At 40.8% G+C, this 24,199-nt stretch overlaps 1 protein-coding gene across 5 annotated transcripts in view; it reads left to right on the top strand.

Moving 5' to 3' along the window:
- Positions 1–24,199, top strand: part of ZRANB3 (zinc finger RANBP2-type containing 3) — a 79,106-nt gene that overhangs the window by 20,596 nt on the left and 34,311 nt on the right. For all 5 annotated transcript variants that reach the window (XM_053253733.1, XM_053253746.1, XM_053253757.1 and 2 more), the window contains exons 3-7: positions 8,328–8,346; positions 16,394–16,572; positions 18,766–18,997; positions 19,966–20,051; positions 21,058–21,229. In XM_053253733.1, coding sequence (XP_053109708.1) covers positions 8,328–8,346; positions 16,394–16,572; positions 18,766–18,997; positions 19,966–20,051; positions 21,058–21,229 — 688 coding nt within the window. The remainder of the gene's footprint in view (positions 1–8,327; positions 8,347–16,393; positions 16,573–18,765; positions 18,998–19,965; positions 20,052–21,057; positions 21,230–24,199) is intronic.

The raw sequence follows: 24,199 nt of genomic DNA, 5'->3' as shown, positions 1-24,199 counted from the left end.
AAGTATTTAGCAATTTCAACAACATTAGTCTTTATTTCTGGAACACTTAAGTCTTTGGCTAAGAGGTGCAGCAAATGAGCACTGCAACTATATGTTATTAGCTTTGTATTCCCTTCCTGCTCTTCTAAATTTCTTCTCATCTTGGATACATTTGCAGCATTGTCTGTGACCAAACTGCGTACTAGACATTTGAATTTTTGTTCACATGTTGTTATAGCTTTTACTGCCACTTCTTGTAAGTATTCTGCTGTGTGTGCATTTCCTGACGTATCAATTGTTTGTGCAAGGAAGACTTTCCCTTCTTCTGTTGTTATACAAGCACATACAATAGAATCATTGTGGACATTACTCCACCCATCAATACTTAGGTTAACAATTCTATCCTCCAGAGCTGTTGCACATTGCTCCATTTCTCTGTCATACACTTTATCCAGCAGTTTCCCTGCAACATCTGCTCTGCTGGGTGGACTGTATCCTGGTCTCAGTGACTGAACCATATTAATGAAATGTGGGTTCTCAGTCAGACAGAAAGAAGAGTTCATTGCATAAACAAACTGGGCATTTTTTTCATCAATTAACTCTTTTTCTAATCTGCTAGTTTTTATCACAAACTTATCTATGGTGGTTCCAGGAGGGAAGGATTTTTTCTTTCTTTTAGGTGATAGTGATATGTGCCTGTGGGTGTCTGATGATGATGCTAATGAAGTACTATCCTGGATGGATAACTCTGAAACTGTAGAAAAGGAGGATGGTGATCTTGAAGGTGGATAGTTTCCAGAATCCATGAATTCCCCTAAACAAAAAAGTCAATGCTGTTATTTTATTGTTTATATAATTTCTGCTTATTGTACACAGCACTGCCCCAAAAGGAATATTTGCTTTTCTTCATAACTGTACCAAATGACAGTAACATGCAGTAATAATAAGAAATATAATTTTGCTCAAACATGACAGTTCAAGGCAGTCTTTAGAAATATTATATGATTCAATAAAAATGTTTACCAACCTGAAGATCCTGCCTGTTCAGATGTGTTTCTTTGGTCATCTTCATCACAGCACTTCTCATGATGTTGCCTCATTCGGGCCACCAGGCCTTACATTTCTTTGTTGCAGTGTTTGCATTTTGCATGCATGCCTGCCTTACCGATAGGTAAAGGAACTTCATTAAAATATTGCCAAACTGGGTCTCTTTTACGGCCTGCTGCCATTATAGGTTTTTTCCTCCAAGGAAAGAATGTGATAAACCTCAGGTCATACACACAAAAAGAGCCAAAGACTTGTCTGTCTGTGGCTATGCAGTATTGTGCTCAGAAAGTTTCACTTTCATTTTGTGCTGCTTGTCTGCTTGCCCCTCCCTCCTCACACTTAGTTTCACTTTCTTCTTGTGCAGATCTATTCCACTCCAAACAATCAGAAAAATATTGTTTCTATTCTATTTCACTGAACTTCTTGAAACTTAGCACTGAAGGGGTTGATTCTGTATTCATAGGTTTGTAGGACAATAGGATTAAGGTCTTTTTCTCAACTCTGTTCATGTCATAACATTTTTGCTGTGAAAAAGAGGCATGTGATCTCTGCTGAGTCAAATTCAGTTTTGAGAACTGCAAAAGTAAACCAAGCATCTGTGATAATATCTTGTAGGCAGAGAAACTGCCCAATAATCTTACAAAAACCTCTTGAAGAGCATGACATTGTGAATGGATTAATGGAATTTATTTACCAAAAAAATCAAACATATACAGCCTTATTCTACATAATTAAAAAACTAATCTTTATTTCATGATGGAATAACCTTTGGATGGTAATATATTTTCCTCAAAAAGCATTTTATTTTAAAAAATCCAATTTAAATCAAAAAAATCCGGTTTAAATTTAAAAAAATCTGATTTTTTTGATTTTTAAAAAAAAAATCATTGATTTTTAACCACCCTGGTTTCCATACAACTTCAGATTGTCCATGTACAGCAGATGGTTGATTTGACTTGATGTTTTAGATGTTTGGTATCCGAGGCCTGTTTTGTTTAGTATTTGTGAAAGTGGGGTCATGGCGATTACAAACAACAGAGGGGATAGTGAGTCCCCTTGGAAAATGACTCTTCTAATGCTAACCTGTCCAAGTGTCTCGCCATTGATTGTTAACTGTGTACTCCACATGCTCATTGCTTTTTTTATAAATATCTGAATGTTTTTGCTGACACGAGTTGTTTCTAAATATTTTAGTATCCATGTGTGAGGCAATGAATCGAAGGCTTTCTTGTAGTCAATCCATGCAATACTTAGATTTGTTTTTCTTCTCTTGCAATTTTCTAAAATCATTTTGTCAATCAGCAGCTGGTCTTTTGTGCCTCTGGTGTTCGGGCAATTTCCTTTCTGTTCAACTGGAAGCTGTTTGTTGCATCACTTCATCTGCTACTATTCCAGTTAATAATTTGAACATGGTTGGCAGGCAGGTTATCGGTCTATAATTACTTGGAACTGCACCTTTTGCTGGGTCTTTCATGATGAGATGAGTTTTCCCAGTTGTTAGCCATTGTTCAATATCACCGCCTTGCAAAATGCGATTGAACTGTTTTGATAGTTGTTTATGAAGGCTTGTTAGGTGTTTAAGCCAAAAGCCATGCAGTTCATCGTCACCTGGAGCAGTCCAATTTTTAATTTTCTTTGCTCTTTCACTTATTAATTCTGGTGTTATTATTAGATCTTGCATTTGTTGGTTACATTTTTTGACCTCTTTCATCCAGCCTGCTTTTTTTATTATAATCTATTGGGTTGTCCCATAATTTCCGCCAGAACTGCACTGTTTCTTCTTTATTTGGTGTTTCTAGGTTTCTTGCAGTTTCTCCTTCTATGCTTTGGTAGAAACGTCTCTGATTTGACTGGAATTAGAGATTCTGCCTGTGTTGTGTAATTCTGGCTTCATACCTGCTAATCTTCTTTGACACTGCTGTTATTTGCTGCTTTATTATTTCCAGGACTTCTCTAATTTTCCTTAAATCTAGGTGGTATTTTTGGATCAGATACTGTTTGGTGTTTTCATTCTTCAGCTTCTTGTCTTTCATATCTTTCAGTTTACTAGCATCTAATCTAAGCCTGGAGATTTTATTTTCTAATCTAATCTTCCATTTAGGTGATGTACTGCTTTCTTTTTTGACAGTTCCACTGATCTTATATCCAAGCTCTTGTGTTGTTATTGTTGCTGCACTGTACATTAGTTGGTTTGTTTCTTGCAAATTATTGGTTGTTATCTCTGCAAGTGCAGCATTGACATCTTTTAATGCCTGAGCGAGTTGTTTTTTGGCAACTGTTTTTAGAGCTGGAAGTCGAACCCTGGTGGTTGTTTGGTTCATGTGCTCAGATATTTTTTCTTTAGTTCTTGTTGCTTTTCTGTTAAATGGCATTTGGGTTTTTGAGGTGAAGGCAAAGGGGTGGTTGCCTGGTTTTGATTTTGAAACAGTTCAGTAACAGTGGCATCCTCGATTTCCAACACCACCTCCACCTGCGCTTGAGCAACTGCTTCAGTTGGTGGTAATTCTTCTTCCATATCTTGAGCCTGTGTTGCTCTTTGCAGTTCTTCCAGCTCAACTCCTGTGAATACTTTATTTCTTATTATGTATCTTCTCTGGTCTGCTAGCCTTTGTTCTGTTATTTCTGTATCTGGATGCTTCTCTTTCCAAATTTGGTACATTCTTTTTAAATAACCTCTTCTAGTTGGACTAGACTTGTAATAGCAGATCATTATTTCCTTGTTGGCATTTTTTGTATATATTTTTTGGTTAAGCGACGTTTCTTCCAGTAACTTTGCCGTCTTCAGCCCTGGCTGCTCAACTGAAGATCCTGAGTCCTGTTGCCCACTTGCCACCAGATGTCCAGGAAGTATAGGACCTGGTGCGGTCCTTGTTGACCTGGGCGACGACCGATCCGGTATAGATTTATTAAAGTTACATCTCACCATATTGTTGATGGGAGAGGCACTCTTTGTCTGGCTCCTTCGGTGAGACCTGTCCAGTATGGTTGGACCTCTGGCATAGCTCTCACCTTCCTCAGAGCACACAAGCCCCACAACCACGCCAAGGTAGTACCTCACTGGGGGATGATGATGATGATGATGATGATGATTATTATTATTACCACCACTTCAGGGTAGCGTTGCCCCATGTTTTGCTTATCTAAGCAACCAGTTGCAAGTCTTGCCAAATATGAGCAGAGCTCTCGATCCCATGAACTCAGGCATCCCAGAATGGAAGCTGTGGTCCCACAGTTCCAAGCATGTGGTGGGATACTCTCTGCTACCCCAAAATAAATCTGTTTTAGCAACATGCCTATCCACAGAGACTAGGCCCTGTGAGCTTCATGGCTGGGTGGGGATTTGAATCAGGTCTCCACCATCAGTTCACCTTGCCTACTGAAGATATTTCTTTTTCAGTTTTAATGTGAGTCTCTTTACCACAGAGGTTCATTCCCCTGATATATTGTTCTGTGGTGTACCACCAGTGTATTTCTAGACTGGTATTTTGTTCTGATGTCTGAAATAATCTTTAATTTCCATGAGAAAAGGTCTGTGTGGTCCTTTATCTCCCCACCTGTCTTAGTCTTATTTATAAGTGTATTTAGTATTTATTTTTCGTGCCTAAATAGACTTAACTGTATATGAAACAAAGTTAAAAGCACTAGTACTGCCTTCAGGCTTAATATCGAACATCCCCATAGGACAGGACTATATATTTAAAGTACTTAAGTTACAGGAGGATAGATTTTGTGAAATATTAGGAGGAACTTCTTAATGGTAAGGGCAGTTCAACTGTGGAACCAGTTATTGGAGAGGGGTGTTGCCGGAGGAAGAAAAAGCTCACTAACCATTTGCTGGGGATAAATTCAGCTTTAGCTCTGAATTTCCTGCATCAAGCCGGGGTTTGGACTAGCTGATGTGCAAGATCCTCCTCCAACTCTATAAGTAAGAACACAAAAGAGAGGGAATAGCAAGGAATATTGAATGTTTTTTTCCATCTTAATTTTATTTTAAAATTGGCTTTAAAAATGCAGCTTTCAATGTGTTTAACGTCATGCTGCTTTTTTATTTTATGTATGTGAATGATTTATTCTCTCCTTGTTTGTATAAACATTAGATGGCTTAAAATGAATTAAAATAACCCATTTTGATTTCAGCTTTCCTACTGAATGGGAGCAATTGCTTTTGCTAATTGCTATCAGTATAATGGTGTTCACAAAGAACAAATAGCTCATCATACACTTTTAGGTTAAAGTGAGATTCTTGTACTTGGTGTGTAGACGGTTGATTTCTTAAATTAAACATTTTACACTTGTTTGTGGAATCTGCATGGAATAAGGATAGTATTTTTTTTATTTTAAAAAAATACATTCATTACTGACCATGGTGTTCTCTGAGAAGTTGCAGTCAAGAGGGCAAGAATGTTGCACATTTAGAATAATTCTTATTTCTTTTCTGACACATTTGGCTATGTAAGAATAGTTTCTAGCTTGAGATGAAATGGAATACCTCATAACCTGAATTAGCATTCTTGGATATAGTTGCCGTAGTTGTGAGCAGATGGTATGTGAATTATCTAGTCTCAATTGGGTAGCTATCAGTTGAAAGGAAATGACTAATTGAACTTCAAAGAACAAGATGTCCTGCTTATAGCAGTCAAAATATGCAACAGAATTCTGCCTCAGAAAATTTTCTCTGAAGATCTGTTTCTTCTGCTTCAACAGCACATAACCTTTCTGGTGGCGTGGGCAGCTTTCTCTGATATCACTAATAGAGGAAGCAGCAAAGAAGATCTTGTACGTAGCTAGCAGGTCTTTGGGTTGGAAAGTGGGCTTTGGATTTTCTTAATGGAATAAGGAACACTGAATTACTGTATTTTAACAGTACTTTTAAACCATAAGAGGCTTCTTATGTGACCCATATAACCTTTTCATTCTGGCCCTTGTGGCAGATGGGATAGTTATACTTGACAGTATTGGATCTAGTTGTGGTAATTAGGTGTTGCTGTTCCAAGTACTTGTAGCTTTCTTTATAGATGTCAAGTTCACAGCATGGGAACACTGACTCTTTTTCTCTCTCTCCACCTTGAAAGTTTCTAATGTACTGATAGTGTTAGAACTTAATATCATGTGAACCAGATTGTAGAGATATAAGATGTTTATTTGAACCCATGGGAATAATTGAAAGCAGATTTTCTGTTTGCCCCAAAAGGTGCACTAGGTTCAAACCTGGGTCCATGACATAGCCTGGTGTGTCATCACTGCATAGCTCTTATTCAACAGTGTTCGACTTACAAAGCTAAGGACAGGAATTCTTAGCCTAAAAATATGTATGCCTTCAGTTAGAGTTACCACTTCTTGCAAGTCTGAGGGCCCACCTATAATTGTTCCTTCAGTCTGCTCTTGTGCATTCAATAGTGCATACAAAAAAAAAAAGAATTAGTAAAGGGGAAAAGTGCCTGCATGATTTGAACATATACACTCATATCTGTCAACTCTCAGGCCTTGGGGAGCAGCACCAACTACCCACAGAGCCTGACCTTGCTCCTTTGTAATGCTAGGTCAGTTCAAAATAAGACCAAAATTGTTCATGATTTGATCATGGATGAGGGAGCTGACCTGGTTGGGGGAAGCGAGTGGCCCAGTGTGGGCTCAGCTTCATCCTCCAGGTTACTCTGTTGTGGAGCAGGTTAGAGGAAGTGGGCGGGGGGTGGGGTGGCTGTGGTCCATAAAAATACTATCTCCCTTACCAGGGCCCCTGTGAGACAGTTGACCTATATTGAGTGTGTATTTTTGAGGCTGGGAACTAGGGATAGATTGGGGATTCTGTTGGTGTACCGTTCACCCCGCTGCCCAACTGACTCCCTAAATGAGCTGATGGAGCTGGTCGCGGAGTTGGTGTTGGAGTCTCCCAGGATCTTGGTGCTGGGGGACTTCAATATCCACTTTCGGACTGGCTTGTCTGGTGTGGCTCAGGAGTTCATAGCGGCCATGACAACTATGGGCCTATCCCAGTTAATTTTTGAACCAACTCATGTTGCCGGCCACACACTGGATTTGGTCTTCTGTTCGGATCAGGGGGGTGTTCCGTGGGTGGGGAATCCGGTGGTTACCCCATTGTCATGGACGGATCACTACCTGGTTAAGGTTGGTATCACGGTCACAATCCACCTCTGCAGGGGTGATGGACCTATTAGGATGGTCTGCCCAAAAAGGCTGCTGGACCCAGTAGGTTTCCAAAAGGCCTTGGAGGGTTTTGATGTTGGTGCGGCCGGTGATTCTGTCAATGCCCTGGTGGGAACATGGAATAGCGAACTCACCAGGGCAGTAGATATTATTGCTCCTAAGTGTTCCTCCAGGCCTGCTTCTAAGATGGCCCCCTGGTACACGGAGGAGTTGCAGGGGATGAAGTGGCTTGGTAGGCGACTGGAGCGCAAGGAGGTGGAGCAGTGGCGGGGGAGAAAGGGAAGGCACCACGCAGTACACAGGTGGTTTTCCTATTGCCTCACATTTTGCCACAGAAAAGGTGTCGCAGCTTCTGGGCATAAGAGATACCCTACCTGGGAATATTTCGAAGAAGTGCCATCGCTGGGTAAAAAGGAAAATGTGTTGAGTGTAAGCAGTGCAACAAGCAGATGCAGGGCAGCTTGACATAAGTATTCATTCATTCATTCAATTTCTATACCACCCTTCCAAAAATGGCTCAGGGTGGATTACACAGAGAAATAATAAATAAATAAGATGGTTCCCTGTCTCCAAAGGGCTCACAATCCAAAAAGAAACATCAGATAGACACAAGCAACAGTCACTGGAGGTACTGTGCTCGGAGTGGATAGGGTCAGTTACTCTCCCCCTGCTAAATAAAAGAGAATCACCATGTTAAAAGGTGCCTCTTTGCCAAGTTAGCAGGGGTTTTGTGGGGTTTTTGTAATGTGTAAAGGTATTGCATTTATAAAGGTGGTATTTTCCAAATAAATAAAAATCAGATTGTGTAAAAAAATTGCTGTATACCATCCTAGATGCTGTAAATACTCTATTGAGTTGTAAATTCAGTTTTAGTGATCAAATGTGCACTGTTATTTAAGAAGCTGGTGAAGAATTAACAGTGGAGAACTTATTTTAAATAAGTGATTTAAGTCAATTCACTCTGTTCAACATGGTTCAGTAGTATTGCAGAAAAGCTATTGGAGTTCTCAGCCTGTCTGCTGAGGAATAGTCATGCAGGTTTTTTTAAAATTAGTGCTGTAAAAATACATGTGCTATTTAATTGCAGTTTTGATTATCTTGTTTTTTTGTTAATTTTGTGCTTTTCTTCGCCCTAGGTGTATGATTGCAGATGAGGTAAGTTCCTTTCTGTACATTTTCACCTGTTTTGCTACAAGTGTTTATTTTGGACACATAGGCATTAATATCTTTGATTCTAAAACATATTTATGTTTATGATAGTAAAGTCTTTAAGAAAAAAAACTTGGTATAGGCACATATCTAAAGGCAACTATTAAACAAATCAACCTTGAAAATGTTGAACAGGAAATTTAACTACTAAGCAATAGATATTTTCAGAGGCTGAATTGCTGCTTGGTTTTGTTGGGAAAGCTGAATTCCATATGTGTGCTTAAACTCAAAACCTTTGCATACTATATGTCCTAAACCAGAGGTGGGCAGACTTCAAGCTTGGGAGATATACTTTGGGTTTTTACTAGAACCTCAAGGCACACCATCCAGAGCCTGATGCAAAATAGTGGCTTGTGGCGGCGGGGCGGGGGGCAGGCATGCACTTAGGGGGAAAGGTGCCTCTGAACACACAGTCTTCCCAGGCACTGTTTTTGGTATCAGAAACTTAGTCCTTTCACAGCAAGATCCACTCCTGGTTTTTCTTCTTTTTCTTTCCCCTCAAGCTTTCAGCAACCTAATTTATAGAGGAAAAGCTGCCTTGTCTTGTGTGGGACATTGATCTGGCTCCTTCCCGCTATTGCCATGCTTGCTCAAGCACATCTCCTCTACACATGTGTGCATTTTTGCTGGGTGTCCATGACACCAGCACAACCATATCTTGAAACCAGCTGTCTGCCAAAGGGGAGGACTTCTTCCAAGAAGTCGAAGATTTCCTCACCACCACTAGGCCCTTGACTGTGGGATAAAGGGGTCTTCACTGTGGCTATGTCCTTCGCTGTGAGAAAAGCAAGGCAATTGCCAGGCAGGCGCTTTCCTTAAGAGGCACAAAGTGGCTAGTTGCCAGGCCACACTGGGATCCCAAGGAGTTAGAGTGTGCCCTGTGCTGATAACAAGATTCCAGGGTAGTCGGGAACAGGGGCTTAAGTAACTGTGAGGAAAGAGCCAGCCACGGGGAGGGAGGTATTCCCCGGGCAGTCTTCTACAGAGCATTCTGTGAGCAAGCCCATTTCTAGGTTTTCTATTCAGTGATTCAACTCAGGGTCAAGGGAGAGTTAAGGCAGTCTTGTGCAGGGGGACCTACCAACCAACCCACACAAGGAAATGTCCCAGGTAGTGGTTCAGCTTTAACTTCAGTAATTTTGCCAAGGGGAGAGGACATAGCTTCTGACTTCACATGAGTTTTAGGGCCGGGTGGAGGAGGTGTTGATGCCCAGGGGAACTCAGCTGGGCCAAGCTTATCCCCACAGTCCCACATCTGGGGTCAAGGTGTCAAGGCCTTCTGAATGTAAAAGGAAACTCTCTATCAGGCTTGTGTGTTTGCAACAGTCTGGTAGCTGCTGAATACCAACATTCAGAATAAAGGAGAGGCTGTCTAGTAACATTGTTCCTAGACTGTGCTGTAAAGAGCCATATTACTTGAATTGTAACCCCTCAAACTGTGAGTGTATTACAATAGTAAGTAATTGTGTACTTGTCAACTTGGATGCACACTAATTTCATCTCTAGATTTTAATTAGTGACACATCTTATTCAAGTTAGCTGTCACTTACTGAAAGCTCCAAATGAATGCAGAAATGCTCAGGAAAATATTCATAAGTAGTCAATTATCTTTATGATTACATAGAAATTGAATTCTGGAGAAGAAGCAGTGTTGGTGTGAAGTAGCAAGATGGTACAGGGGATGATATTCAAGATGACAACCTTGAGCCCATTTTAGAAAAATTAGTTTCCTTAAAATCAATGAGATATATATGTGTAGGTAAGACTGCAATCCTATTCAAGCTTACCTGGATGCAGAGGTTGCTTCTGAGTAAACATTCATAGGATCAGGCTGTAAATGTATTTAGGGTAAGGATCCCAGAAATGAATAGGCTTATTATGAAATGAGTTGCTGCAGAAAGTAGGTTTATCATGAGGAAGGTCATGCACAAGCACATACAAGATGAATTAATATAATTTACTAGTTTGCTTGAAAGATTAGCCATTATGCTTGTTCAGACCATGATAAGCACTGTTGGATTGAAAGAATTCCAGATCTGCTGCTCTTCACTCAAAGAGCCCTTTGGTTTTCAAGAACAGAAGCTTTAAGATGGGGCTGATAAATATGAGGTCAAAATGATTCTGTTTACAAAACCATAAGAACTTCCAAGAAGAGGAAAAGCAGCCAATAGAAAAGAGAGAGGCACAGAGAAAACCCAGTCTTCTATGTCCTGGAAGTCTACACATTTTTCTTAATTTCAGTCATGAGTGTGTCGCAGGGAGGAATATTCTACTTTGAATTCAAGGTGCCAGTGTTTGGAAGTAAGCTGAGATTTGGTGTTGATAACCCATCAGACTTAAATCTACCATGTCTTCCTCTCTTAATTGCACTAACACATTTGTATGGGTCATCATCTTAGTTTGTTTTTCTGACACAAGAAGGAATTTAAGAAGAGAAATAGCATTCAAAGTGTCAAGTAGTTAGCTCTTCAGTCCTGTTAGTTTTCGTTTACCTGTGAGGCTTGATCACATGGTTTAAATACTTGTTTTCAACTGTTGGTTTCCAGTAAGTGGAGGCAAAAGGCTTGTCATGGTAGCATTCTCATACGAACATAGGGAGCTGCCTTATATAGAATCAGACCATTGGTCCATCTAGCTCAGTATTTTTATCTACACTGATTGTCAGTAACTCTACAAGGTTTCAGGCAGGAGTCCCTCTCAACTGGAGATGCTGGGGGTTGAACCTGGAACCTTCTGCATGCAAAACAGATGCTCTACCACCTAGCTATGGCCTTATCTTGGGATGGAATAGGATTATCTCTGATAACTGAAGTTGAGAACTGTGAATCTTCAGGCTTCAGATGGATGGCTTCCAAACTGAGCCACAGAACCCGTATAGAAAACTGTGGCAGTCTTGTATGTAGCAAAACATGTTCAAATATCAGAGAAACTGCAGCCAGCAATTTTAAGTCTAATTTTTCTCTAATTATTTAATTATGCACCACCACAAACTTCCGTTCCTTGGCAGATTACAACGTAAAACAAGCTAAAAAAAGAAGTGAAAACCTTAAAACAATTTAAAACCACAAGTCTACGTAAAAAGCTTGAGTGAAAAACTGTGTCTTTAGAGACTTCTTTAAAGTTGTCAGAGACGAGGAGGCTCTTATTTCAGCCAGGAGCGCATTCCAGAGTCTCGGGGCGGCAACAGAGAAGACTCGTCACTGTATAGCCACCAAAGGATCTGGTGGCAACTGAAGACGAACCTCTCCAGATGATCTCAATGGGTGATGGGGCCCATAGTGAAGACAACATTCTCTTCAATATCCTGGGCCCAAACTGTTTAGGGATTTATTGGTTATAACCAGCACCTTGCATTTTGCCTGGGAACTTATTGGTAACCAGTGTTGTTATATTGATATGTTATCTTTAAGGTGACCCAGAGACCAAGCTGGCTGCCTCATTCTGTACCAACTGCAGTTTCCGGACTATGTACAAAGGCAGCCCCACGAAGAGCGCATTGCAGTAGTCAGATCTTGAGGTTACCAGCATATGTACTACTGTTCTGAGGTTGTTTATCTCAAGAAATGGATGCAGCTGGCATATTGGCGAAGCTGATAGAAAGCACCTCTGGCCATTGCCTCAACCTGAGATACCAGGGAGAGGTTTAGATCCAGTAGCACTGCCAGACTGTGTACCTGTTTCTTCTGGGGAAATGTGACCCCCATCCAGAACTGACTGATCGAAATTGTCGCCTGAGTTACAATCCTACACAATCAGTACCTCCGTCGGGCTTGGATTCAGCTTCAGTTTGTTCTTGCTCGTCCAGCCCATTAACAACTTCAGGCAGGCATTTAGGGAAGTTAGGCCATTTTCTGTGAGATTGGCATGAAGAAATAGATTTGGGTGTTGTCAGCATTTTGATAACACTCTGCACCAGATCCCCTGATGATCTCTCCCAGCTGTTTCATTTAGATGTTAAAAAGCATTGGAGATAATATGGAGCCCTGGGGGACACCATATTAAAGTTCAGATTTTGAAAAAAGGTTTCCAAGCAACACCATCTGGTATTTGCCTGAGAGGGAGGAACAGAACCACTGCAAAGCAGTGCATCCCACTCCCAACCCACTCAGACACTCCAGAGGGATACTATGGTTGATAGTATCGAAAGCCATAGTGTGTGTTTCCATATGTGTTTACAACTTTTCCAGTTAGTAGCAAGGATGTTTGCTAATTGCCTTGAATTGCTTTTTAAATAAAAAGAACAGAAATTACTGCTTGACACGCAGATATGTAACAAAGGAAGCTCTTCCCAAGAACATGCCTGCAGCAGAGAAAAGCTTGACCTGATAAACTTCCAATGGTCATGGAACTCCAGGCGGGGAAATTACATTTGGGAAATAAGCTTATCATGGTACTATCTTTTTTTCTTTTTCTTTTTTTATCTTTTTTTGCAGAAATATTGCAGACTACTCTGCTTCCAACATCTCATGTACTATAGTTCTCTCTCTCTCTCTATATATATATGATGTGTGCAGATCTCTAAATTACATCTAGGGTTCTGGTACTCCTTCAGTTCCCACTTCTTATTCCATGTCTCAAAGGTACAGTGGTCCCTCTACTTACGAAATTAATCCATTCTGAATGCACATTTGTAAGTCGAAAAGTTCGTAAGTCGAAAAGCGGTTTCCCATAGGAATGCATTGGGAACGGATTAATGCGTTCCGGAGCCTAGAAAAAAGACCCAGACCCCCAGTAAGGCTTGCAAACTGCACAGGAACATTTCTTTTCAAGAATAAACAGGCAGTAAACAGGCAGGCAAGTCAAGGAAACCGCATGTAAAATTCGTAAGTCGAGGAAACCCCATCTAAAAATTTGTAAGTCGAAAAAACCGCATCTAAAACTGCCATTTGTAACTCGAAAAATACTTATGTCGAGTAGTTCGTAAGTCGAGGGACCACTGTACCTACAGTTCTACTTCAAAGGTCTGCCAATAGGATTACAAGATCCACGTGGCCTTTCTGGAATGGTCTTTATACAGTAGCCAGTAGGAAGACCATTATGTTCTAGTGCAATGAAATATATTAGAAGATTAGTGCATTTAAAAGCTAATTATGCTTTTCAGGTAAATGTCTAGCGAAGCTCAGAGTGAGTAGCAATACATTCTTGCTTTTTAGCTATTTAGCTATATTATTTCTTGTTTACACAGTCAGACAGGTGTTATTGACTGGTTTGTTTTATCAAGACATTGAGTCCTTCCCAAGGACCTGGGATGGCTGAATTTTATTGTCAATGTTGTTGCTGTTATAGATATCGTCGCAGAATATAGGCTGTTCCCAGTAAAGTTGCTTTTTGTAATTGGCTGATGGTGATTTCTGTGGCCCCTATGGTGTTGAGGTGCTCTTCAAGGTCTTTTGGAACTGCACCCAGGGCGCCAATTACCACTGGGATTATTTGGGTCTTTTTCTGCCACAGCCTTTCCATTTCAATTTGTAGATCTTTGTATTTTGTGATTTTTTCTATTTCTTTTTCTCCTATTCTGCTATCCCCTGGTATTGCTATGTCGATTATTTTGACTTGTTTTTCTTTCTTCTCGACTACAGTTATATCTGGTGTATTGTGTGGCAGATGTTTGTCTGTTTGTAGTCGCAAGTCCCATAATATTTTTACATCTTCATTTTCTACCACTTTTTCAGTTTTATGGTCCCACCAGTTTTTGGCTACAGGTAGCTTGTATTTTTTGCAGATGTTCCAGTGTATCATCCCTGCTACCTTGTCATGCCTTTGTTTGTAGTCAGTCTGTGCGATCTTTTTACAACAGCTGATTAGGTGGTCCACTGTTTCATCTGATTCTTTACAAAGGCGGCACTTGCTGTTTGTTGTGGATTTTTCTACTTTTGCTCTTATTGCATTTGTTCTTAGTGCCTGTTCTTGTGCAGCCAATATTAAACCCTCTGTTTCTTTCTTCAAGTTGCCATTCTTAAGCTATTGCCAGGTCTTGGAGATGTCTGATTTTCCACTTATATTGTGCAAATATTGACCATGCAGGGGCTTATTTCTCCATTTTTCTGCTCAGTTCTTGACTTGTTGTTTCTTGTAGGCCTGCTTTGTTTCATTGGTGTTGAATAGTTTCGCGTTATTGACCATTTGAAGTGCATCTTCTTCACTGTCCTTGATATATTCTTCAAGGCCTCTTTTCTCCTCCTCTACTGTTTGATGGACTTGCAGCATTCCTCTTCTACCTGAGCTGCAAGGGAGGTAGAGCCTATCGACATCACTGCGGGGGTGCAGAGCATGATTGGTCATGATTTTCCTGGTCTTACGATCTAGCGTCTCTAGCTCTGCCTGGGTCCAGTCTATTATTCCTGCAGTGTATCTGATAACAGGTATAGCCCAGGTGTTTATGGCTTGTATGGTATTCCCACCACTGAGTTTGGACTTGAGGATTTTTCGAACTCTCCTGATGTATTCACTTCCAATTTTTCTTTTACTTCAGTGTGTGCAATGTTATCAGCCTGGAGAATGCCCAAGTATTTGTAATGTTCTTTCTCTTCCAGGTTCTTGATGTTGCTTCCATTGGGTAGTTCTATTCCTTCTGTTTTTGTTGTTTTTCCTCTGTTCATTATTAATGCAGCACACTTGTCTAGTCCAAACTCCATTGCTATATCGCTACTGAATATACGGACAGTGTTTAGCAGTGATTCGATTTCTGACTAGGACTTTCATTATTATTATTATTATTATTATTATTATATTTATATCCCGCTCCTCCTCCACGGAGCTCAGAGCGGTGTACTATATACTTAAGTTTCTCTTTCACAACAACCCTGTGAAGTAGGTTAGACTGTAGGTTACACATATTTTACGTGTTAAATTGTTGTTGTTTTTTACGTTGTTTAATGTTGTAAACCACCTAGAGACTTTGGTAGTGGGTGGTATACAAATATGCTAAATAAACCAGTTATATTGTGCAAACCAAAGCTCTCTCTTAGCCTGGTCTTACACAGGAGACACAAGGATGCTGCTGCTGTTAGGGAGAAGCCATCCAGAGAACAATTTGCTATGGGGTGGCTAACAAAGTTTTATTATGGTTATGATTAGTTAGTTTATTCAGTTTCTATACTGCCATTCCAAAATGGCTTAGGGCAGTTTACAATTAAAACAAAGCAGTTAAAATCAATTAACAATTAAAACAGAGAATATAGAAATACCACAAAACAACAATTCAACAATGAAAATAATTTAAAACCCCTGCAAAACCAGGTTACAACATTAGAAACCCTTTACAACAGTTTAAAAACCCTGGGAGGCCAGATAGGTTTTAAGGGCTCTCCTAAAAGCCAATAAAGAGTTCAAATTATGGATTTTTGCAGGGAGCGTATTCCGTAGTCCAGGAGTGGCTACAGAGAAGGCCCTCTGATCTTGGAGGGCACTAGGATGCACGACCAGGTTTCCATGCAGGCCATATCAGCTGGGGATGATGGAAGTTGTAGTCAACAACATTTGGGAATCCCTGTTACAGAGAACACTGGTTATGACACCAGCCTCTTTAGCTTTGAAAGACACAGCACTGCCGTGGTTGTTATCAGGGCTTTCTAAGGTATTTGATATAGTTGACACTACTTTTCTCAAGCATATTTCTAAATTTGTATTTGGCATTAATAACCACATTACCATTCTTACCTGGAATGTCAGATACTTTAAAGTATGACATATTTAACATGATATTCTAGAATTGAAAGCAAATGTGTAATTTGGGATTAAATATTCCTTTATGATTTGATACTTTGAAGTTGGAGAACCATCATTTCATTGCAACTCCCCTTGTTTTGAGGTGGCGATGAAAGACTGTACTGTAATCACTATTTTGTACTAACCAGTTATTTGGGTTCTAGACTGTACCACACAATTAGTATATCTAACTGTAGTTATGACTTTCAGGTAAGCAGTTGATATGGAGAATGCATTGTTTCCATGTTCACCTATAGAATTCTGAGTGGTTGTTGTTTTTTCTCAGATGGGCTTGGGGAAGACTATTCAAGCAATAGCTGCATCTTACTACTACAAAAATGAATGGCCCCTATTAATAGTGGTGCCCTCCTCTCTGAGGTACCCTTGGGTTGATGAGCTGGAGAAATGGATCCCAGCCCTTTGTCCAGAGGATATTATCATCATCCAGAACAAAACAGACATCTGGTAAGTGGCATATTTGCAGTGATTCTGCCATATTGGCCTCAACATTATCTATCAAAATGGGCTCATAATGGTAATATCCTCTTACTTACAAATCTGCCTCTGTTGGCAAATGCTTTATGTTGGGTTTCTGAGTGGTAAAATTCTCACTAGTAAAAATTCTCACCCAATACCTGCTCTTCTCTTTAACTGTATGAATGAAGCTTCTTAACTTTCTCCTGAGGTTTGTTTTGATGACTCAATATAAAATAAATTGTCTGAAGGTCTGTAAAAGCAAAACATGTTATCTAAAGTGCAGAACAGAGTTCTATTGCATTCTTTTTCACATTTTGCTAGTTGTCTTATGAGGACCTAAAAGAAAGAAATAGTGTACCCGAGACAGCAAATGTAGAAATGAGGGTGTTTGGGGTTTTCTTTTATGGATTAAAAGAAAAATCAGCAGTGGACCAAGACCTGAGCACCAAATGCTGCCCCCCTCTCCACTGCATGTGCACCATCCTGTTTCTTTCCTTTATGGCAGTAGTAGCCATTTCACTTAGTGGGCACACAGACCATCATCTGTCTCCTTCCTCCATTGCAGCAGCAACAGCCAATGTCACTTGACATAGCGTGTATGTCCTTTCATCCACTACCCTCCTTGCCCATTGCTAGATTGGTGCTGAAAAGGAGCAGGGTACTGGAGACACTCTATATAGCATCTTCAGAACTCTACTGTCCTTTCCATATTTTCTCTTCCACTCTTCCTCTCTTTTTCATAACCAGCCCATGGTGAGCAAGGAAGGCCACACAAGGTCATGTGGTATAGTCCATTGCTGCTTCTACTGCCTCCCTCCCTGCTGGGTTGGTTATGAAAAAGAGGGAGTAGAAGAGGAAATGGGAAGGGTAGTAGAGTACTGGAGATGGTAGGAAGATGCTCTGTACATGCTAGGGATGCTCTGTAGAAGGGAGGAGGAGGCGACTGTGCCAGTGTTTGGCAAAGAGCTGCTCCAATGGCAGTGGGCAGCAGAGGGAGGTGAGGTGGTTAGAACATCTTGCCATCCCACTTGTGTCACTATAATCTTCCACCTGCGATGACTGCCTTGCTGCCACTCATGGAAGGATTGCCTCTGGCTTCAAGAAAACCTTTCTGATCATTCATCTGCCTTTTAGAGTGCTTGAACGTTTTCATAATAACAAAATATCAGTATATGAATTTTTTTGAGATACTGAAGAGTACATGAGAGAAGTTATTTTTCTCTATTCCTCCAGTGGTCACCAAATGCACTGTATTAATCTGGTTCTGGGGTTAAAAAAACCACACCCCAAGTTATTCAGAATATTGTAAAGTGTGAGTCATAGTTTACCATAGTCTATGTTTGGAAGTAGCAGCACGCCATGGTTTGTAGTAAAGGAGGAAGTGCAGAAAGACATAAGGGGAGGAGCATAAAATATGCTTATTTGCATATTTCCAAACCATGGCTTGGTAGTGCACCCAACTCGCCTCTTGGTTTAAAAGGAGAGACACTCTTTTAAATACTTTCCTACCCTATTATAGTAATTCCCAAGAGCCAACAGAGTCCCATCTGCAGAGGCCTTTAACCCAGTGGTGATTGGTGCAAATGAACTGGAGGAGCGAAAAATGAATTGCAGGGGCAGTGCTTGAGGCTCCTGTTCCACCCCACCCTGGGTACCTCTCTTGTCTCACCCCACCCCAAGCCCAGTGGGCTGGTAAATTGCCAGGAAGGATTTGGAAATCCCCATACTCCTGGATAGGGAGTTCAGTCCCCAGCCGGGTGAATTACCAGCCCACTGGACTCGGAGCAGAGCAAGACAAGATGGGGAGAGAGGTGGGTGGGGTGCAGTAGGAGCCTTAAGCACCATACCTGTGGCTTGTTTTCCACCCACCCTCTGCAGCTTGTTTGCACTGGCTGCCACTACCTTCACCTCAGAGCCTCATGATTTAAAATGGACACTGGTGGTGGTGGTTGCTACCTCCTGATTGATTACATAAACTAAAACTTTGCTTAATCTGCTGAATAAATGTTGCTACCCTAGAAATTACTCTAGATTTGAATGTCCCAATTTGAACTGCTTTAAGCATAAGAGCCATAAAAATCTCTGTGTGCTATACACTAAAATAATATTAATTTGAGGGATTGCTAGTTGAAGACTGCATTTGTAACCTGATGACTGAATGTTTGTTTTTTCCGTTTTTAGGAGAATACCCACAAGCAAAGTGACTGTGCTAGGTTATGGCTTGCTAACTTCAGATGCACAGACGTTAATAGATGCTCTATACAAGCAGAACTTCAAAGTAGTGGTAGTTGATGAATCCCACTACATGAAATCCAGAAATGCAGCTCGTAGCAAGATTCTGTTGCCTATTGTACAGAAAGCTTTTCGGGCCATCCTGCTTACTGGAACTCCTGCTTTAGGAAGACCTGAAGAGGTTCTGAAAGTCTTTATCCAGATTTATCTTTATCTTTCTAAGACTAGTTCATATGTTGGGAATGTGAGCGTGCAGGCTTACTCCTCTGGCTGAATGCTTGGATTTCTTCCCTCACCTCCTGGCTTGTGTTAAGCATAAGCTGTTGTGAAAATCCAAATGATTTGCATTTCTGATTTCCAAGCTATGGTTATCACAGACCATAATCTGATCCAGAGGATGCAGTGAATTGTGGTTAGCAGAAACCAGAAAGTGAGGGAGGGAATCGGAATGTGTGAGGTGAGAATCGAACACCCATGCCTAAAGCACATTCATGACTCAGCTATCTCATCTGAGCTTGGCATAATAATTTGCATATGTTTTGAATAATTCTTACACGGTTCAGCATATGAGTTTGTATGGATTGTCTTTTTCTTTTCAGGAACTGGAATAGTATTGTGGGGCGATGTCTATACTGCTTCTGGAATGAGGGAAGCATATTTTTCTTTCCCTCTCCTCATGAAAGGAAAGTTATTCGAGAAATGGTGGGGCATTGCTATGGTAGAAGGAATAGCCTTGAACTGTGTTTTGCTGCCTCTTCTAAAAGGTTGCACAAGTGCTATTGCAGTAAAGCAACATGCCCCTTTCCTTCTGAATTTTTCTTTACTTTTGATTCAAAACTTTTAAAACTTGTAATTTTTAAATGTGGTATTAGCCTGGTCTTTTAACTAGTTTAACTTGATTAATCTTTAACTTTGCATTGTATCTGTTGAAGTTGTGAGCCGCCCGCAAGTGGTAGTGTACTGGAGGGGTGGGGTGTAAAATTGCAGCCATTATTCAGCAGGTGGCCTTGACAGCCACTCAAATATATAAACACATTTATTAGAATAATGCTGGTTGTATTTCCCAAAGAAGGTGGGGCATGTGCTTCAGTTTGCCCTCTTGAATTTATGGGCAATCTTAATAAATTGCATTTATTACTTTGTGTTCAGCTTTTCATGCAGCTCGAAGCACTTTACCCAGGGAAGTTTGGGACATGGACTGAATATGCAAACAAGTACTGTGATGCACGTGTCAGGTGTGACCATTGTTTGTTCTTATTCCTCCCCCTCCCCATTAATGGACTCAATCTTACAAACAGCAACTAATTTAGTAGCTATGTGTAGTAAATGAAAGAGAAGTGTAATTTTGTAGTAGGCTTTGATAACACTAGACATTCTTCTTGCTGTTCAGTCTACAAGAGTTATGTTTTTGAAGGTTCAGCCTATAGAAGCATATTTCTATTACTTTGATGGCATAACTTTCTAGGTTGGGATCCAAAAAGGCTCACTCAAGAGCCCAAGTGCTTCTTCTTGCACACCAAGGATTTCCCAGTACTTTAACTTTCAATTTCCACACCACCTCCATCTCCTTCTCCTGTGGCAGGGCTTCTTGAAGAGGCATTCAAGGAAGTACTTTCTAGCCCACACATTGAAATACATGCATGCTTGGAGTTGTTGAATCCTGGTTTTTTGTTTTTGGTAGCAGTGCCTTTGCCTAGGGTCATAGACTTCAATGTCACCGGAACTGGTTTTTCTTCCTGAATTTGTTTGAGCTTTGTTACTGGAAGAAAATCCAAGGCAGACGGGAGAAAAAGACCACCTTCTTTCTGCCACTTGAAGTAATGGTTTCAGTTTTTTGTTTGAGGGAACTATGGCTAGCTTTAACCATGTTTTGCATGGTGCTTATGTAAACATGGTTAATGCTAAGAATGCAAAGGGGTACATGAGTCCATAGCCCACTTCCAGTTCCATTCTCTTAACCATGGTTAACCTGTGCGTTAGACCACTGAAATCTTCCTTTTTATATCCATCTCTTTTTGTAGAGGTATTGAATACTAATTCAGTGTACTTCTGTCTTCCTCTTTGGTTAACATATAATTTTTATTTAAGATCTTTGATTAACAAGCTGTCCTGTTCTGACCACTCTGATTTTTTACTTACTTACTTTATTTATTTGATTTATATATTATCCCTCCAAAAATGTCTCAGGGCAGTTTCCAACAAATAAAAACAATTAAAATCAATTTTAATTGATTTTTCCAGGTTTTTTGGCAAAAGACGACAGTGGGACTGCAGAGGAGCTTCCAATTTAGATGAACTGCACCAGTTACTAAGTAATGTAATGATCAGGCGTCTAAAGAATCAAGTTCTAACTCAACTGCCACCTAAAATCAGGCAGCGCATTGCTTTCGACCTTCCCAAAGCTGCAGCTATGGTAAACTAATGAGCTATTAACAGTTCTGTTTTTTCTGGTATAGAAAGATTCTCTAATGTGGAGATGATTCATTCTCATGGATCTGTTGGCTGGTACGGTATGTATCTCCACGGGGTCTCATCGTGTCACCAGGCCACACATCTGTAACAATGCTCTTTAGTGTTGTCCATGTCATGAAGAAGACATGAAGCAGATGTGCAATCTGTATGATTTTGAAGAATGTGATTCTGAGGTGTTTTTTAAAAAAAGTTGATTCTGCTCTTTTCTGTGGGAGGCAAAGCTCTATGCATGCAATGGGAAATGCACCGATGTGTCTGAAGTATTGTCCTTCTCTCAGAACGGTAAGCAAGGTTCCTCTGTGAGTAGAACTCTAGTTTGCAGTCAAGTGTCCCAAGAAGTGGAAATGCAAATACAAAGAGAACCATGTGCACACAGTTGCATGCACACACAGCTACTTGGAATAGGTCACCACTAGGGGCAGACTAAGCCTTTTGCCACCCATAGGCAGCCAAGGATTTGCTGCCTCTACTGCTGCAGTGAGGGTGGGGGTGGCGAGAGGAAAGTCTCCCCTTTTTTCTTCTAAAAACTGTGGCTGCGCAGTGGGATGGGGGCAGCGAAGGCTGCACAATGGCGGCTGCAGGGGGGTGGTGAGGGGAAGGTTCCCCCTTATACTTTAAAGCGCCGCTGTGCAGCAGGGTGGAGCAACAGCAGCAGCAGGAGTGGTGGTGGTGGTGAGGCAAGGGGAAAATGCCCCCTTTTACCTTTAAAGCAATGCTGCTGCATGGCAGGGTGGCAAGGTAGAGCTCCTTTCAACAGAGCTCTTTCTTTCATGGAGAAAGGTCCAAAACGGGCTGCAAAGGGGGCCTGCAGTCATTTGGGAGGGAGGAGGGGAGCTGGAAGGCGCTCTCCCTCACCGCCCCGCCACAGCATTACTTTAAAGATAAAAAGGGGGATTTTTTTCTCACCTCCGCCGAAGTCAATTCAAATGTTGCTGCCGTAGGCAAGTGCCTACTTTGCCTCTCCTTAAATCCACTGTTGGCCACCACATAGGAGCCCAAAAGGCAGAATGCAAGGTGTTCCATGTGGTTTACATATCTAGCCATTACTGGACATCCCGTGTATTGCAAATCTGTTGCACAACACTTACACAATATCCATTTGCATGTGGATTGCTGACACTGAGGTGGAGTCTAATCTAATCTTATTAGTCTTTAAGCTTTTTCCTTTTGTAAAACACCTACTTATGGTGGTTGAGAATCTTGCACATGAAGAACCAAGTTGTGACTAAATGCAAGGATTTGGAATGGCTGCACATCACATTTAGTGCTAGTTTTGTTTACTTATGGATTACTACAACCACCATTATTAAGAGTATTTACATGGTATACTGTTTTTCAACAAAAGCCGTTTACCCAGTTGCCTCAGAAGACATAGCTCGCTCTGTCTACATTTTCATCTCTAACTCTGCTTGGATCATTGGCGCGTAATTTAGGCCAAGGGTCCCAGATGAAGTTTTATTTATTAATTAAATGTATATACTGCCAGATTCCAAAGGCTCTAGGTGGTGGACTACAGCTCCCTTCCTCTCCAGTCCTAATGACAAAAGGCTATTGTAGCTGGGGATTATGGGAGTTGTAGTTCAACGATTTCTGGTGACCCAAGGTTAGTAACTTCTACTTTAAGAGAGTGGTGAAGAATTTGCAGTAGAGCTGTACAAATTTTGTTAAGACTGCAGTTGCTTATACTAAGTACTAACGAAAGCCTAGCTCTTCTCTCTTCCTCTTCTTCCCCACATACCCCATTGGAAGCACTTTTGATTCACTTTACATCTTGAATAATACAGTACTTGGTATGGCCGAACTCTTCAGGAACTTGAGCCTCTTTTAGGTGTAGCCTTAATCTTTTTGGTTAGCTGTGGTTATTTGACCTTTAAGTCTGATTGGAAGCATTTCCAATTTTATTTGTTTTGTTCTACTGTTCTGTAAGCTGCTCAGAGAATACAGTCATTTCTCACCAACTGTGAGGGTTCCAGTCTGGCAAAACCCCATGGTTGGTGAGTCATTAAAGTCTATGGGAAACGTGACCACAAAAACACCAAAAGGTAAAGGAAAAAATGCCTTAAATCACCCCAAATCCCTTAATATCATCAAGAGGAATGAGCAGATTGAGCCTCTGGACATTTTTTGAACCCCCCCCCCCCCAAGAAAAACAACAACACTCAAATGCACTTTAAATCAGCAAGGGTCACCAAGAGGAATGATTAGATTAAATCTCTGAACCCCCTCAATTCACTAAACCATCCCCCTGCCCCCAAACACTAAAATGCCTTGTTGTCAACCAGGGATACTTGGGTCACGGCTGGCAAGACCAGTCACAAGATTTCAGTTGTTTACACTTAAAACTGCGATTGGTGAGGAATTACTAATTATTATGGGGTGGTGTCCATACAAATGTTTTTATTGTTGTTAACCTGTCTGTCCTATAAATAATAACACTTTCCTCACAAACTTCAGTTATTCACAGAAATAGAATACCAAGGTGTTGACTGCCATGTTATCACTTCCTCTCTGGGATTTTGGCTTTTTGTAAGAGAGGAAATACTATTTCCAACTGAATTCCAGAATCAGCCTTTTGTGTGCAAGATTCAGTAACAATGGCAACAATTCAGATAATCACCCAGCTAGTGTTTCATGCCCAGTGGATTTTTTACCCATGTTCTGGAACAAGAACCCTGCCACCAGCCCACTCCAGTGCCAATACTGAGGCGGTTGAATTGGAAGGGACCTTGTGATACAGTGCAGGGTGGGATACAATATGATCTTTCAACTGGAGATGTGCAAGCCCATAAGCACATCTATAACTGCACTCTGAACTGTGGCCTAACATCAAAGTGTAGTCTTTGGTTACTGTATGTGTAGAAGAAGTCAAACAGGATTGTGAAAAATACAGCACTGATATGAAACTGCATTG

This window comes from Hemicordylus capensis, chromosome 1, assembly GCF_027244095.1.
Source record: "Hemicordylus capensis ecotype Gifberg chromosome 1, rHemCap1.1.pri, whole genome shotgun sequence".
Lineage (NCBI taxonomy): Eukaryota > Metazoa > Chordata > Lepidosauria > Squamata > Cordylidae > Hemicordylus > Hemicordylus capensis.
The sequence above is the reverse complement of the archived record's forward strand: the minus strand, read 5'-3'. Positions and strand labels throughout refer to the sequence as shown.